Source organism: Xenopus tropicalis, chromosome 1, assembly GCF_000004195.4.
Source record: "Xenopus tropicalis strain Nigerian chromosome 1, UCB_Xtro_10.0, whole genome shotgun sequence".
Lineage (NCBI taxonomy): Eukaryota > Metazoa > Chordata > Amphibia > Anura > Pipidae > Xenopus > Xenopus tropicalis.
In genome coordinates, this window is record NC_030677.2 from 18,663,589 (window position 1) to 18,679,244 (window position 15,656).

General features: G+C 45.4%; 1 protein-coding gene across 1 annotated transcript in view; it reads right to left on the reverse strand.

Annotated features, from left to right (window-relative positions):
• atoh8 (atonal bHLH transcription factor 8) overlaps window positions 1-3,062 on the reverse strand; it is a 28,708-nt gene extending 25,646 nt beyond the window's left edge. Inside the window, exon 1 of the mRNA XM_002937284.5 lies at window positions 2,016-3,062. Within this exon, the coding sequence (XP_002937330.2) occupies window positions 2,016-2,558 (543 nt within the window). The 5' untranslated portion in view covers window positions 2,559-3,062. The remainder of the gene's footprint in view (window positions 1-2,015) is intronic.
• Between the last annotated feature and the right edge of the window lie 12,594 nt (window positions 3,063-15,656).

The following is a 15,656-nucleotide window of genomic DNA, read 5'->3' on the forward strand; positions in this document are numbered from 1 at the left end:
TTTTTAAGATTTTTATCATAAAGTTAACCTTACCACCCATGGCAGAACCCCCCAACCTACATCTGCAATCTCCCCCCCCCCCCCACGCTTTTCACATACACCCACTCCTCTGCAATACCCAAATTGTATGTTGTGGCCCTTGCTCATTTACCCCATGAACACCCCCTAAAGTCATCTCTGCTTCTCCTCACTAGTAAAAAAGTATAATAGTGTTAGTAAGGGGTTATTAAGTGCTGAGTAGGAAATGCTTTAGTGTTAGAAGGGGGCCATAGGGCAGGACATTACCTGCAGGAGGGCTCATGAGTGAAGAGGGATTTCTGGGGTGGCAATTTCCCATCTTAATAAGAGAACTGAGGAAAGGAAAAGTTAAACCATAAACCTCAGTTCACTTACTTAGTTGCAGATCTTTAGAAAACAACGCGTTTCACACAAAGATGCATGGCTTGGAAGAATCACCTGCTGAGGGTTCAACTCTACAGAACTGAAAGACAACCGCCTGTCATCAACATTGCCCCCCCCACCACTAATTGCTGGTTATGTCTATGGAAGGCAGCCATTGGCTTCAGGGTGGTCCTACGCAGTGGAAGGCATGACAGTTAGGGCAAAACTTAGGACTAGTGATTCTTCATTGTCTAGGGACCCTTACAAATACAGCACAACCATTACATAACTATTATACTGCTGATAGCAGCTAAAGCCCACTGGCCTCAGATGTCCCCCTGTAGTGCCTGGGATTCACCCATATGCTCACAGTGACACATGTAGTAACCCAAGCTTCCCCCCCCCCCGCTTAGGTAACTGGGAATCAAACCCCAAATAGTCATAAATCTTCTAAGCTAAGAATTTACTACATCTGTCATATGGGTGAATCCCAGGCATTAAGGGGGAACATCTGAGGCCAGTGTGTGTGCCACTGCCACCTATGGCAGCTAACCCAAGGCTGGTATATAGGGGCAGATAGGCAGGACTGCTGCCTGTATCTATGGGTGAGCAGGGATAGCACCCTTGGCTTTACTGCACATGAAGAGTCTGCAGGCAAAGCCGAGCATTACAGGCGCTAAATAACCCTATTGGAAACACAAGCAACGCATTCTGCTGTGCCGGCACCGTCCCCCTAGGCTTGCTGGGAGTCATAATTGGGCAATTATCAGGTTGTATATTTCTTCCCTTTTGTAGAGGACCAAGGTGTGCATCTAACTGGACAGTATGCCCCCCCCCCCCCATAATATCTGACTGCAGCGGAGCCAAAGGGTACAGTTCTGGCACAATAAGCACTATATATGTATTACTATTGTGCAGTTATAAAGCGGAAACCTATGCCGCAGTGCTGCACAGTAAAAGCCTATACAGTTATTGGAGGTAAGAGGGGATGCCCACCCCCCCCGGCAAGAAAGATGTCATCGTATAGGTGACTGCCACTGCCCCCCCCCGGTTGCCAAAATCTGACAAAAATAAAGAATTCTCAAACTTCTTTCCTTGTATTATTTATCAGCAGTCGCGTTGATCCGGGTGGATTAAAACATTAAACTCAGTCGTTTTGGGTTCATTTCACATAACGTCATAGAGAAATAATATGATTTAATTATGTATTATTACCTCATACTGGCACACATCTAGGTAAGCAGTTAGGCATCTGTACCCCTTGCTTGTTTAAATATAGACACACTTTTAGATTGTAAGTTCTAATGTCCAGGGCCCTCTTTACTGCTAGTATCAGTATTTGCATGTAATCTCTATGTCTGTATTGTACAGTGCTGTGGAATATGCTGGCGCTACATGTGACTACTGCACTGCAGAGCTATCTGGCAGTAAAGGGGTTAACGATATGACAGATGCAGATAAGTCTTATATATAAAGTGCATATCTATATTATATCAAACCAATGACAAATGCCAACCTGTGACTCTCCAGCGAAACGGCAGCTCCCAGCATCCTCAGCGGGCATTAGCCGGAAGGGCACAGGTTGGCACTATGTGTGTCGGTGCTGGCAGGGGGGGTGTGGGCAGTAATAATACCTGTTTCCTGAGAGCCTCAAAGGCAGCGCTGATGGTATGTACTCTGGTCCTCTCCCTGGCATTGGCTAGCAGCCTCCTTGTCTGCTGAATGGCTTTGATCTCTGAATTGACGCCTGCTGTCTCCCCCAGCCGATTCCTAGGCGATGCCGAGGGGTCTGGGCTGTAAGGGGCTTGGGGGGCTGGCAAGTAAGGAGTCTCTGGTGGTGGCCGTGCAGGACATATCACCATCCTGGGCTGCTGCTGCCCTTCCAGCTCCCTGCTTTTCATTAACCCTTTCTTGCCGGGGTAAAGCCCATTGTTCCTCAGGTCCAATACATCCCCCCCTAGGACACGCTCCCCTGCCCGGCCCCCCAGGAGCTCCTGCTGCTGCCCAGTCCTTCCTTCTGCCGGAGCCTCATCCACTTTTAGGTCCACTTTGAAACTTTTCAGCCCATTCACTTGCTTGATCCCTGCTTCCTCCCGGCTCTTCTTCTTCAGCCTCCTGATCTCCTTGATGCAGTGATTCTTCCAGGGCTTCTCCTCCTCAATCTGCAGGTTCTTCATGGCTGAGCCAGGGGGAGGGGGTGGCGGAGAGAACTCTGCCCAAGTGTTGGCTCAGGGCTGCCCACTAATCCCCCCTGTGCCCAGTGCGGCTAGTGGGATGAGTGAATGGGCCAGGGAGAGAGGCTGCTGCAGGCTGCAGAGCGCTGTGCATGTGAGGAGCTGTGTGTGTGCTGCCCTAGCGCTCTCTCTGCTGTGACATCTGAAGCCCCTGCCGCATTGCCAGCATTTTTGGTGAATGCAAACTGAACTCCATCTGTGTTTGTTTAGCCTCAGCTTACACAGAAGCCCCTGTTAGTGAGATCAGTCAGCGAGCCGCCTGCTGCAGGCAGGGAGACTCACTCCCATAGCCAGAGAGGCTTCCCAGCCCCAAGCCACACAGAGCAGCTCCATTAAAGCAACAGGAAGACTCTTTATTCTGCTCCTTTTCTTTCCCCAAAAAACAGCTGGACCGCCAGTGCTCTTTGTTCTGCCACAATCGGTTTCCTTTAAGTGGAATCCCAGGAAGGGAAGATGAGACTTTGCTAGTAGTCCCCCTTACGCCACCCACCAATTAAAGGGACAGTAAAGCTCACTGCTCAGTTATTTACCCTATATTCAATTAAATACTTCTTTCATTTTTTTTATGGCACTTCCGAATAGTCCGTTGCTAAATATATATATATCCATTTATCATTAAACCACACACACTGCCCAGGAGTTGCTCCCTTTGCTTTCCTAAGCTTCCTTATCACTGTTGTTATGAATATTAAAGGGGAAGTTCTCACTCAACTTTTTCTGTTTTTTTCTATTTTTAACTTGGAAATGATTAACCTTTCCATTCTTTAATGCTGGGTTCATGCTGAGGCTGTTCTGGCCATTGCTTACCCACTTAGAATGTAACCTCCTTGCTCTGGTGTCTTAACAATTAAAGGTCCCCATACACCTTCAGATCCACTCGCTTGGCAATGTCGACAAGCGAGCGGATCTTCTGCTGATATCCCCCACCTATGGGTGGGCAATATTGGGAGAATCCAGGGTAATTAAAATGACGGGTATAGGCAAAATCGGTTCGGGGAACGCATCAACGAGCCGCTGCGGTCCCCGATCCGACTAGATTTTCTAACCTGCCAGATATCGGTCGGGCAGGCCCGTCAGTAGTCCTCATACATGGGGTTAGCTGCCGAATCAGTCTAAGGGACCCATATCGGCAGCTAGAATCGGCCCGTGTATGTGGACGTTAACCCTTAACTGCACCTATTGATGCTGGGGGGAACCCGGGAGGTAACCCCAGGTCTGGGGAGGTGGTAGCTCCACAATGTGGAATGCCTCATTCACCTTCCAAAAACCATTATATCCCTTAAATGCTATAAGGCTGATGCCACTCGCAGTGTACGGACCACCTGTACCCTCTTCCCATTGCTGAGTGGGATATAAGTGCCACCTATGGCACCTTTAGGGGCCAAACTGGTTATGATATCCGCAGGGCTCACTACAGAAACTTTTATTTCAAGTCAACTTAATTGAAGTGTAATTACAGCCGGATTTGCCCTGTGGGCATAGCTGCTGTGTGTTGCGGTGGGTACAGTAGCCCCACATATTAGAGTTGATCACAAATGTAACAGAACAGTAGCCTTTAGCTGTTGATGGGATCTGGGAGTTGTAGTTCCAAGATGTATATAAACTGTCCCAATCTAACAGGGGGCAAGTCTCCCTGAAAGTACATAAGCGAGCGGATAAAAAGGTATTTGCTCAGAACAGATAAACACAGGATACTGACCTTTAACCAGCACCTAAGAATCATGGGAGATGGTCTCTAGCCTGTCATTGGGCAGCTAGGGTTGCCAATTAACCCCTTTTAATGCCAGGCACATATTGAATCCACATCCTGCATAGCTAATTAGTGATTAAGATGTTTATCACTTGGTTCTAAAACCATGTTTCTGAGCATTAATCATCTGACCCACCAGGGCACCGGCGGGTTTGAGGCAATTATTCTTTTGGGCAATTGAGGGACAATTGTTAGCACTTTTCCCCTGCCAAGGATTAACCATTTACGCCCCCCCCAAGCAGCAATGGCTGCAACCTGACGCAGCATATGGACAACAAAAATATTTAAGAGAATACCATCCCTGTGTTAAAGGGGCCCAATGTAATCTCTTTTAGTCTAGCGCCACCTGGTGTTTCAACTTCAGAACATCACCTGTAGAGCTTTAGCCAAAGGTTGTCTCTTTAAAACCAAATCTACATCCATCCAATCAACTTGTGTAGACCGCATCTAAATAAATCCCTTATTATCCTGCTAGTTGATCCTTATTGTCTCTTTAAGCTACTCACTGGTTACTAGGGCCACTTACATTAGCAACTGGTTACTAGGGCCACTGACTAATATATTATATATTTCAGTGTGGAGAGCAGCCTTGTGGAGGGGGTGGTGCTATTGTAATGCTGCCCATGAGTGGGTGCTTTCAGGATTTGAAGGTGGTGAGAGATGGTACTTAGCGTATTGACCTAATGGGAAGGTGTATCACCACCACCAGTAGGGGGCAGCAAAGCAAAAGCCCAGAGCAGAGATTACAGGATGTAACTCTCCAGTTGTTGCTGAACTACAGCTTACATTTGCTCCGGCAGCCGCTGAGTAGAAAGGAGAGAATGCTGAAGCTGTGCTTGAGGCTGGGGAGATTTTTACACTGTAGGGGGCTCAAGTGTTGGGAGATAAGTGTCAAGGGGGTCTCTAGATACACCACTGCTGCATTATATCCTAACAACCTAATACAGTAGCTCAGGATGAAAAATGGCATGTCCCTTGCTCGCTATAGATGCCTACTATGATCCAATCACTGACCCTGGGGCAGCCAAATGAGTGGCTGTTACCCATGCCCATCTTAACAGATAACCTTATCTCTTGTTACTTTACCAGCTGAGTTATATAAGTTCCTGGGCCCCACAGCTACATTTTGTTAGAAGATGTCTATAAGCATGTATTGAAGCTGCACATGTATTAGGGCTCCTCCTCTGCCCCCCTGAACTCCTGGACCCCCAAGCAGTCGCAGGATCTGCACCTTGTCCTCCACTAAATCTTCTAGAAATTCTCCCTGTAATGTTGAACAGAGTGGAATTCATCAGACTCTGACATTGTGGATTATTCTGGGGGTTATTGTTGTCGGGCTGTGCTGGAGCCGTACCTTGCTTTCCTGCGTCTCCTAAGCAACTAGACAAAGTGGAGTCAGCCCTGCACATGTGGAACATCCATTGTCCATTCTTCATAACAAACCCAAATCCCTGCAACGTGTGGGCCACACCAGATGGTTCTGCGTCTAAGGCAGTCCTCTATGAAGGAATTTACCTCTTTCAAGTGCCTCCCCAGGCAGCAGAACTGTAAATAAGCCTTACAGATAAAGGGTAACTAATCCTTTTTTTATTATTATTCCATGTAGGTAAAGAGGGCCCTGCTCCTTGGAACTTGTAAGTAACCTTTAGCAGAAGTGCTAGTTAGGACATCCGGATTGAGCAAACTAGCCAGTAGCCTTGCCCTGTGGGCAAAACGTTTTAATATGGCAGGATCTTCTCGCCTGTCAGGGGTATTACCCTGAGTTGGAAACTCTTGGAGACTCTTAGCTTTCCTATTGGCTGTGAGGGTGATGACAGAAATCAGTGAATCCTCTGGCAGTAATTATATTACACAGGCCACGGCTGGACCCCCAGCTATAGGCAGTGCCCCCCTGTGAAGTCAGTTTAAGGCGCTGATGCCGTGGCAGCTGGGCCAGGGTTCCACTTTCACTGAAGGAATGGTGACAGCAGGAGAATTCCCTATTTAAGGGCACGGTTACAGGGATGTCTCAAGGCAGTGTCTCTTCCCCCCCCCCAGGATAATTTCGTCCTTTAGTCCTGGGGCTTCAGTAACATTAAAGGAACAGCGTGCTGATGGAAAATGGGGTTATCTTTAGTTTTCTAGCCTTTTAGATCAGTCAGTGATAGCCACCCAGTTATCCCTGATTTCCTTGATGATCAAATCACTCAGAAGGGATCCCAAAAGCTGACAATTAAAGTTCAGCACCTAGGGGTAAAAAAACCCTTTCTGGAAACTAATGTATCTGCCAGAGCATTCCTCTTCCTCACAGCTCTTACAGCCCCTGCGCCCACACATTTAGTTTAGCTTTGTAATCATAAAGGGATGTTTCCTCTTGGAGAATAAGGAATGATGGAGTTTATTGTAAAGCCCCCTTGTATATTTATGTACAATGATCATTTCTCCAGCTCCCAGCTGGGACCTCCCTCCCCCTTTTTAGCTTAGTCACTCTTCTCTGTACTTTCTCTATCTTATTACTGCCCTTATATATTTATATATAGTGGTCATATCCCCCCATAAACTCTCCAGTGTAACCAGTCCCAACTAGGGTTGCCATCTGGTTGGTATTTGACTGTCTAGGTGGTAAATCACCAACTAGGGCTGGCACAGGTATTATAAATTTACTTTTTGGTCAATTTGTCCTATAAATCCCTCCTAACCCGACCTCTCCGCTGCTGGTCACCCTTTACAACCATGGGCCCACTCCTGCCCTGCCTATTTTCCTCCTATTTACTGGCCCCACCCACCTTTTCCACCCACTCAGCCCGCCCATTTCCCCACCCCTCATGAGATAGACCCACCCCCAAAATGCCATCACTGTCCGCCCCAAACCCTAAGGCCAGTATTATTGACATTAAAAGGTGGCAACTTTGATACCAACTTTGGCAATCTTTACCCATAACCATTCCCTTAATCAGCTTAGTCGCTATTTAAGTAATATCCCTTTTTTTACTGGAACCCAAACTGCACTTTTTATTCTCTATGGGGCCCTGGCAGTGTTTGGTAAAGGGGAAGCATTACACCCACCCAGAGGGGATTCTTGGGCTGCTGACACCTGAGGCATTAAACCTATGCTGCCCCCCTGTGTCCACTCCGAGTGTGGGAGTGGGAAAAGGAACGTCCCCATCGCTAGGGCAGATAGTGCTATTGTAGATTGTAAGCTCTTTTTGCCTCTTGAATGGGTTATTGATTGCTTTATATGTTACACTGTATTTCCAGTGTATGAAACCCACTTATTGTACAGCGCTGCAGAATATGTTGGCGCTTTATAAATAAATGTTAATAAAAATAATGTGCTCTCTGCACTAGCAGAGCTGAATTTTTGTATAAAAAAACGAAATTAGGCACTAAAAGCTTTTCTAAAGGCTTTTTGCCGCCCCTGGTAACTAAATATCTCTCCATATGTGACCAATGTATAGCTCACTATAACTTCATTTTTTTATTAGTTCAATTAGTTCAGACTTAAAAGTATATTTATTTCCCATTTATGTTACTCGGGTAACTGTGACTGTATTACTGGCTCAGCCATAACCTTGCTATGTAGCCATTGTCTCACTGCCAGGCTGCCCACAAGCTTTAACAACGCACACAGGACTCCTGTTGGGCTTTAGAATCCCTCAAGTAGCCACAGGGGGCAGTGGTCTACAGACAAGGAGTGTCATTGGGGGGTGTGGCCAGCTGAACTGGGCCATAAATGGCACTTTCCCTAGCAAGTCCTTAGTTTTTCTTAGCTTTTTTCTAATCAGAAACACCATAAAACAATGTAGGGTTTTCCTCTATAGTGACAATGGTTCTGCTGGGAAATGTGAGGGTATAATGGTCCATTAAGTCAATGTCCTTTTAGCCTGGGTACCATAGTGGACAAGTGGGCCTGAGCTTTTCAGACCTGCCTCCAACAATCTCTGTATCCATCATTTCTGCAAGTATTTTCTTTATGTTATATTATTTTTAGTTACCACAGGCGGAGGGAGAGCGACAGAGCCGAGAGATCGGAAGCAAACCCGGGAACGTTATCTACGAGTAGCAAACAAGAGCAGATGGGAGCATTTGTTGCTGACAAGTCACCATGGGAGGAAGTGCAGCCTACGGCAGAGCCAGAACCGACAGGCCAAGATCATAACTTAAACAAATTCTTCTTTAGAAAACAGGCGGGTGCAAGTGACAGGCGCTCAGGGCTCCTAGTGCGTCTCGCAGGGGCGCCAAGACGCTAAAGCAGCAGGATAACCCGGCAGCCAATGTACAAGCAGATAATCACACAGGGTTTCTGGGGGAAAATAAATTACTCTTTTTTTTTATTCTGTTTTCCTACAAAGTGAATTATTATCTTTTCCTGTAATTAATATTATTTTCCCAGAAATCAGAACCCTGTTCCAGAGCGCAGCAAAGTAGATTAAGGATTGGCTACAGCAGGGATGGGGAATTGGAGGCCTTTAGCTATTATTGACTGCAAGTCCCAGCATCCCCAGGCAACCTCAACACCATATACGCGTGTGTTTATACTGTATATACAGGTATAGGACCTGTTATCCAGAATGCTCGGGACCAAGGGTGGATAAGGGGTCTTTCCGTAATTTGGATCTTCATACCTTAAGTCTGCTAAGAAATCAATAAAACATTAATTAAACCCAATAGGATTATTTTGCATCCAGTAAGGATTATTTATATCTTAGTTGGGATCAAGTACAGGTACTGTTTTATTATTACAGAGAAAAGGGAATCATTTAACCATTAAATAAACCCAATAGGACTGTTCTGCCCCAATAAGGGGTAATTATATCTTAGTTGGGATCAAGTACAGGTACTGTTTTATTATTACAGAGAAAAGGGAATCATTTAACCATGAAATAAACCCAATAGGACTGTTCTGCCCCAATAAGGGGTAATTATATCTTAGTTGGGATCAAGTACAGGTACTGTTTTATTATTACAGAGAAAAGGGAATCATTTAACCATGAAATAAACCCAATAGGACTGTTCTGCCCCCAATAAGGGGTAATTATATCTTAGTTGGGATCAAGTACAGGTACTGTTTTATTATTACAGAGAAAAGGGAATCATTTAACCATGAAATAAACCCAATAGGGCTGTTCTGCCCCCAATAAGGGGTAATTATATCTTAGTTGGGATCAATTACAACGTACTGTTTTATTTTTACAGTGAAAAAGGAAATCAATTTTAAAAATCTGAATTATTTGATTAAAAATAATGGGAGACAGACTTTCCGTATTTCGAAACTTTCTGGATATCGGGTTTCCGGATAAGGGATCCCATACCGGTATATATAAAATATTATCAGACCAGCACAGCCTGTAAAATGTTGATGTCTTTATTATAAGCACATTATATCAAAAATATAACATTTTGGTCCTTACTAGGACCTTTCTTGAGAGAGCCAATTAGATTGGGTTGGTAGAAGATGTAGGGTTGCGTTTGGATCTGTTGCAGCCTGGGAGTGCATTTGTGCTTTTTGCACTAGAAGAACCAAAATTTGAATGAAAACAATGGTAAAAAAGTTTGACTCCCCCCCAAAAAAAATCTGGTTAAAGGGAAACTATACCCCCAGAATGAATACTTAACCAACAGTTTATATCTTTATAGTTTATATCATATTAAGTGACCTATTATAGAATCTTACTAAACTAGAATATATATATCAGTAAATATTGCCCTTTAACATCCTTTCCCTTGAGCCGCCATTTAGTGATGGGCTGTGTGCTCCCTCAGAGATCAGCTGACAGGAAATAATGCAGCGCTAACTGTAACAGGAAGTAGTGTGGGAGCAAAAGGCAGAACTCTGCCCATTCATTGGCTGATGGGGCCTAGCATGTATGTGTGCCTTGGCTTGTTTGTGTGCACTGTGAATCCTATGATCCCAGGGGGCGGCCCTTAGTACTTAAAATGGCAGTTTTCTATTTAGGATTACCCATTGGCACATAATAACAACTACACTGAATATATTTTTATGGCGACATTGTTTGGGGGTATAGTTTTCCTTTAACAAGGCTGAGTAAAGTCAATAGTTTTTTCCCTTATATATTCTGGCAATGTGGCCACAGGCTGAGACCAGATAAGACCCATTCCCAAACGGCGGTGCAACAGGGGCTGGGCTGGATGGCAGCAGAGGGAGAGAATGAGAGAGACAGGGGGTGTATGGAAGTGTACTAAGGCCATAGATGTAGTTGTGGAGCCACAAAGCAGCAATGGTTGGTAGGAAGAGTGGGATATAGAAGCTATAGTATAGTAACATCTGACAGCAGGGCAAGATGCCAACAACAGAACTAGATGCCAGGGTCATTTCTCTATGAGGCAAGGCCTCGTGGAATTTCAGCTCTTTAAGTTTATTAATATTGTGGCCCCCTGGGAGGCAGGTGGCTGAAGCGTCGGACTGGGTGTCTGAGACCCACCGACTCCCAGTGGCCCCCACACCTGCTCCCCCACGCCAGACTTTCCCCCCCACGTACCTAGGCTTACTTTGCTGGGAATGGGGGAGGGAAGCCAGTGGGGGAACAACAGTACTTACAGGTTGGGATCAGGTCTGGGTCAGAGCGAGGGGCCCACTGGGTTTTTTCCCACTGTCCCACTAGTGGCTGAATGAATACAGCTTCCCCTGTAGGTGGCACAGCAAAATGGAGACAGAAGAGTGAAACGGAGACAATGTAACCACAGTCATCTCTACTCTACAGTCAAGACTCCCACAATCAGGGTCTGACAGGGCCGCCGGGACACCGGGAAAAAACCTGGTGTGACCCGTTGGGCCCCAGCAGCCCAGACCCGACCCTTGCCAGCGCTCCCCCTGCTTACTGTTCCTCCCCTGACATGTTAAATTAAGCGCACTCAGGGAGGACGTCGGGAGGGGGATCCCAGGGGGGGGTTGGGGGGCCCCTGCGGGGGTAAGGGACGCTCAGTGGGGGCCCTGCGGGGGGTGGTTAGGGGGTGCGGGGGACATGTGGGGGCACCTGCAGGGCCCCTGGTGCAGCAGCCCTGGTGGGCCCTGCACCCCCCAGTTGAATAAATGCATATTGGAGAGTTGCTTAGAATATTATTTTAATTTTAATAAAATGTACATTTTTGGGGGGTGGTATTTGGCCAGACTTCCCCTTTAAGGTGAATTCTGACAGATGGTGTGTAAGGCTGTACGGCACCCCCATTGGTGGAACAGCTGAGAGATTGGAGAGTTCCAGTTTATCTCGGTGCTTAGTATCGGAGAGGTCAAACGCATGACATCATATCAGTGTCCCGAGCTGTTAATAGCCGCGGGGTTTATGGGCGCACAGGTGCAGATTAGCCGCCATGTGACTGAAGCAGCAGGAGCAGCTGACAGAACTGGCCTGTCATCTGTGGCCTTGCACCCCAGCCCCTTACTCTCATTCCTGCTGGGGAGTCACTGTGCCCTCCCTACAGCTGGGAAGCCTTATGGAGAGAATGCAGCGCCGCGCTAGCAGATGTTAAGTCAACAAATACTCAAAAAAAAACAACAACGTCTGTGTCTTGTGACACCAGCAGAAATCTCAGCATAAGCCCAGGCATTTATTTAATTACACTGCGTTTTATCCTAACGATAATAAAGTGGGGGAGGAACGGAACAGATGTGCCACTGAGCGCTGCGTTCACTTAGATAAGGACACCCTTCCTCCTACAGACTTACAGGAGACGATGAGAATTGACTCTGTATTTTACTGTGACCTTGGCACGGCTATTAAGGTGGCCATGAACTGGCCAACCCGCCAAGGTATCCGCACTGCAGGCTCAGGTACCATATGGCTGGCCTTGTGGCTACAGTCTGTTGGTCACTTTCTTCGGGCCTGGTTGGAATGGCAGGAAGGGAAGAGATGCTGCGGACACCTCGACTTTATCTGCCGATGTCCCATTCGCATCCCATCTTTCCTTCCTGTCAGTCCAGCTAGGTCCAAATAAATAAAATAGAATTTTTTCCACTTTGGTCAGGTTAATTGTAATGTAACCAGACCATGGGATGGTCTGTTGAAACTAACCCTGGAACTGACAGATGTGCCCAGATAATGGGTCAGTATCAGAGATAGTTACATAGTTACATAGGGTTGAAAAAAGACCAGAGTCCATCAAGTTCAACCCTTCCTTTTAAACCCAGCACACACAAACCTATACTGACCTATCTATACACTCACATACATAAACCATATATACCAACATTAATACTAACTGTAGATATTAGTATCACAATAGCCTTGGATATTCTGCTTGTTAAGAAACTCACCCAGGCCCCTCTTATAGGCATTAACAGAGTCTGCCATTACCCCATCACTAGGAAGGGCATTCCCCAACCTCACTGCCCTCACCGTGAGGAGCCCCCGACGCTGCTTCAAATGGAAGCTCCTTTTCTCTAATCTAAAGAGGGGGTGCTGGTCGTTTTTATGGGATATAAGAACATTCTTTATCTGCCTATAATCCCCTCTAATGTACTTGTACAGAGTAATCATGTCCCCTCCCAAGCACCTTTTTTCCACAGAAAACAACCCCAACCCTGACAGTCTAACCTCATAGTTTAACCCTTCCATCCCCTTTACCAGTTTAGTTGCAGTCTCTGCACTCTCTCCAGCTCATTAATATCCTTCTTAAGGACTGGAGCCCAAAACTGCCCCCCATACTCACGGTGAGGCCTTACCAGGGACCTATAAAGGGGCAAAATTATGTTCTCATCCCTTGAGTCAATGCCCTTTTTTATACAAGACAGCACTTTATTTGCTTTAGTAGCCACAGAATGACACTGCCTGGAATTAGACAACTTGTTATCAACAAAAACCCCTAGATCCTTCTCCATTAAGGAAACCCCCAACACACTACCATTCAGTAGATAGTTTGCGTTTATATTATTTCTACCAAAGTGCATAACTTTGCACTTATCAACATTGAACCTCATTTTCCAGTTTGCTGCCCAGTTTTCCAATTTTGTCAAATCGCTCTGCAAAGCGGCACATCCTGCATGGAACTTATAGTTTTGCACAATTTTGTGTCATCAGCAAAAATAGAAACAGTACTGTCTATGCCCCCCTCCAGGTCATTAATAAACAAGTTAAAAAGCAAAGGACCAAGGACTGACCCCTGCGGTACCCACTAACCACACTGGTCCAATTAGAAAATGTTCCATTTACCCCACTCTGTGTAATCTATCCTTCAGCCAGTTCTCTATCCAATTACAGATATTATGTTCTAGGCCAATATTCCTTAATTTGATCATTAACCTTCTGTGAGGTACTGTATCAAACGCTTTAGCAAAGTCCAAGTAGATCCCATCAACTGCCATTCCAGCATCGAGGTTCCTGCTCACCTCCTCATAAAAGGCGACTAAATTAGTCTGGCAACATCTGTTACCCATAAAACCATGCTGGCACAAACTAATAGTATTGTGAACTGCAATGTATCCAAGTACCCTATCCCTTATTACCCCTTCCAAAAGCTTTCCTACTACTGACGTCAGACTAAAGCTGGCCATACACGCACTGATAATATCGTACGAAACCGATAATATCGTACGAATCAGCTGCTATCGGCCGACTCGCCGATCGGACCAGTTTGAAAATTTTGATCGGGCGCCATAGAAGGCACCTGACCAAAATCTCCCTTCAACGCTGAATCGGCAGAAGGAGGTAGAAATCCTATTGTTTCTACCTCCATATCTGCCGATTCAGCCCTGAATGGTGTGTGGCGGATCTGACGATGTTTCGTGCGACCAAAACATCGTCAGATCGCCACGTGTATGGCCAGCTTAACAGGCCTATATCAGTAGTTTAGGCCACTGAAGGGTTAAATAGAAGAAATGTTTTACTTCCGTGTTCATGTGACCAAAAGTCACGTGATTTTAAGGATTTGTATTCGCCAAGAGGCTTGGATTCGGCCAAAAAAGGCAGAATCTTGTCCGAATTCAAATCCTGGATTTAGCGCATCCCAGACAAACTTGCTATTTGGCATTATTGTGTTTGATTTGTAATGACGTACACACACTCATCATAAAAAGCAATTACTATTTTCCACCCTTTCCAGGCTCAATTTGTATTTTGATACAAGATGCCTTAGGGGGAAAAAATGAAGAACATTTCATTAGAACAGGGATGGACTAACTGACAGTTGGGCCTTGGACAGTGCTCTACCCCCCTATTTTTCACAGGGTAAATTACAGAGCAAGGGTCACTGGTTTCTGTAGAACCGAAAAAGAGGCCAGAGACTGACAGCAATACAGAGAGCACACAACTCAGTGTGTTTTAATAAAAAAATGAGTTTAAGTTTCCTGTTTAATTTGAAAAGGACTTTAATTATACAGGTTTGTGCCTTTACACACTCGGCGCATTTATTCGCGCCTTATTACGTGCGTCGCTTTGTGTACGCCGCATATTCAAGCCGGCCGGGACAAGAGGCGGCCCAGTTGAAAGCAGCCCAAGGCCTCGCGGTTGGGGACCCCTGCCCTAATTTAAAATTGGGGGGTGCAAAATTTTGGGGAAAATTGCAACGGGTCGGAAAACATTCTATAATTTGGACATTTTAGTTAGTGCGGGGAATCTGAGACCAGAGCAAAAATGCTTTTTATAAAATATTGCATCCTGGTATAGGGAATAGTCAATGTACACATATTTATATACTTCAGAGAATGCAAACATGTTTAAAGTACATTATATTTCTTTTACTTAAAAACTCTTTAATTTTTTGGTGTTACTGTTCCTTTAAAATGTTTGATGATGTATTGAGATAAGTAACAACATATTCTGTAAACCTTTAATGTGCAGTTTGTTATCAGACACTACACTGTATGTGACATCACGGTATGACCAGCAGTCAGGCACACTTTGCTGCTGGATTAGTCTCCATGGAGACCTTATCGTTGCATTGTGACATCATCATAGTGACCAGTATTCAGGCTGAGATGCTGCTTGAACATTTCAGTTGGTTCAGCGACCCTGAGAAGGAGAACTGAATCTCGTTAACACACCTTATTTTTCTTCTTATGGAAGGTAGGACTGATATTGGCTTATATTATAGAGAATGATGTGTTCATAAGTATGCATAAACATACAAAAGGGTAAAAGCCAGGTTATTCTTTCGTTATAGTGCTGGTGTTAGATTATTTAATAGCACAGTTTTTTATTGGATGAGACCTCATCAATGTCATTCTGAAATCATCATAGTGACCAGTAATTAGGTAGAGATGCTGCTGGAATATTCCAGTTAGTTCAGTGACCCTGAGAGCAAGAAAAATGATGGTATATGATGGACGTTAGGGCCCACCATTTGCCTCGTATTATAGA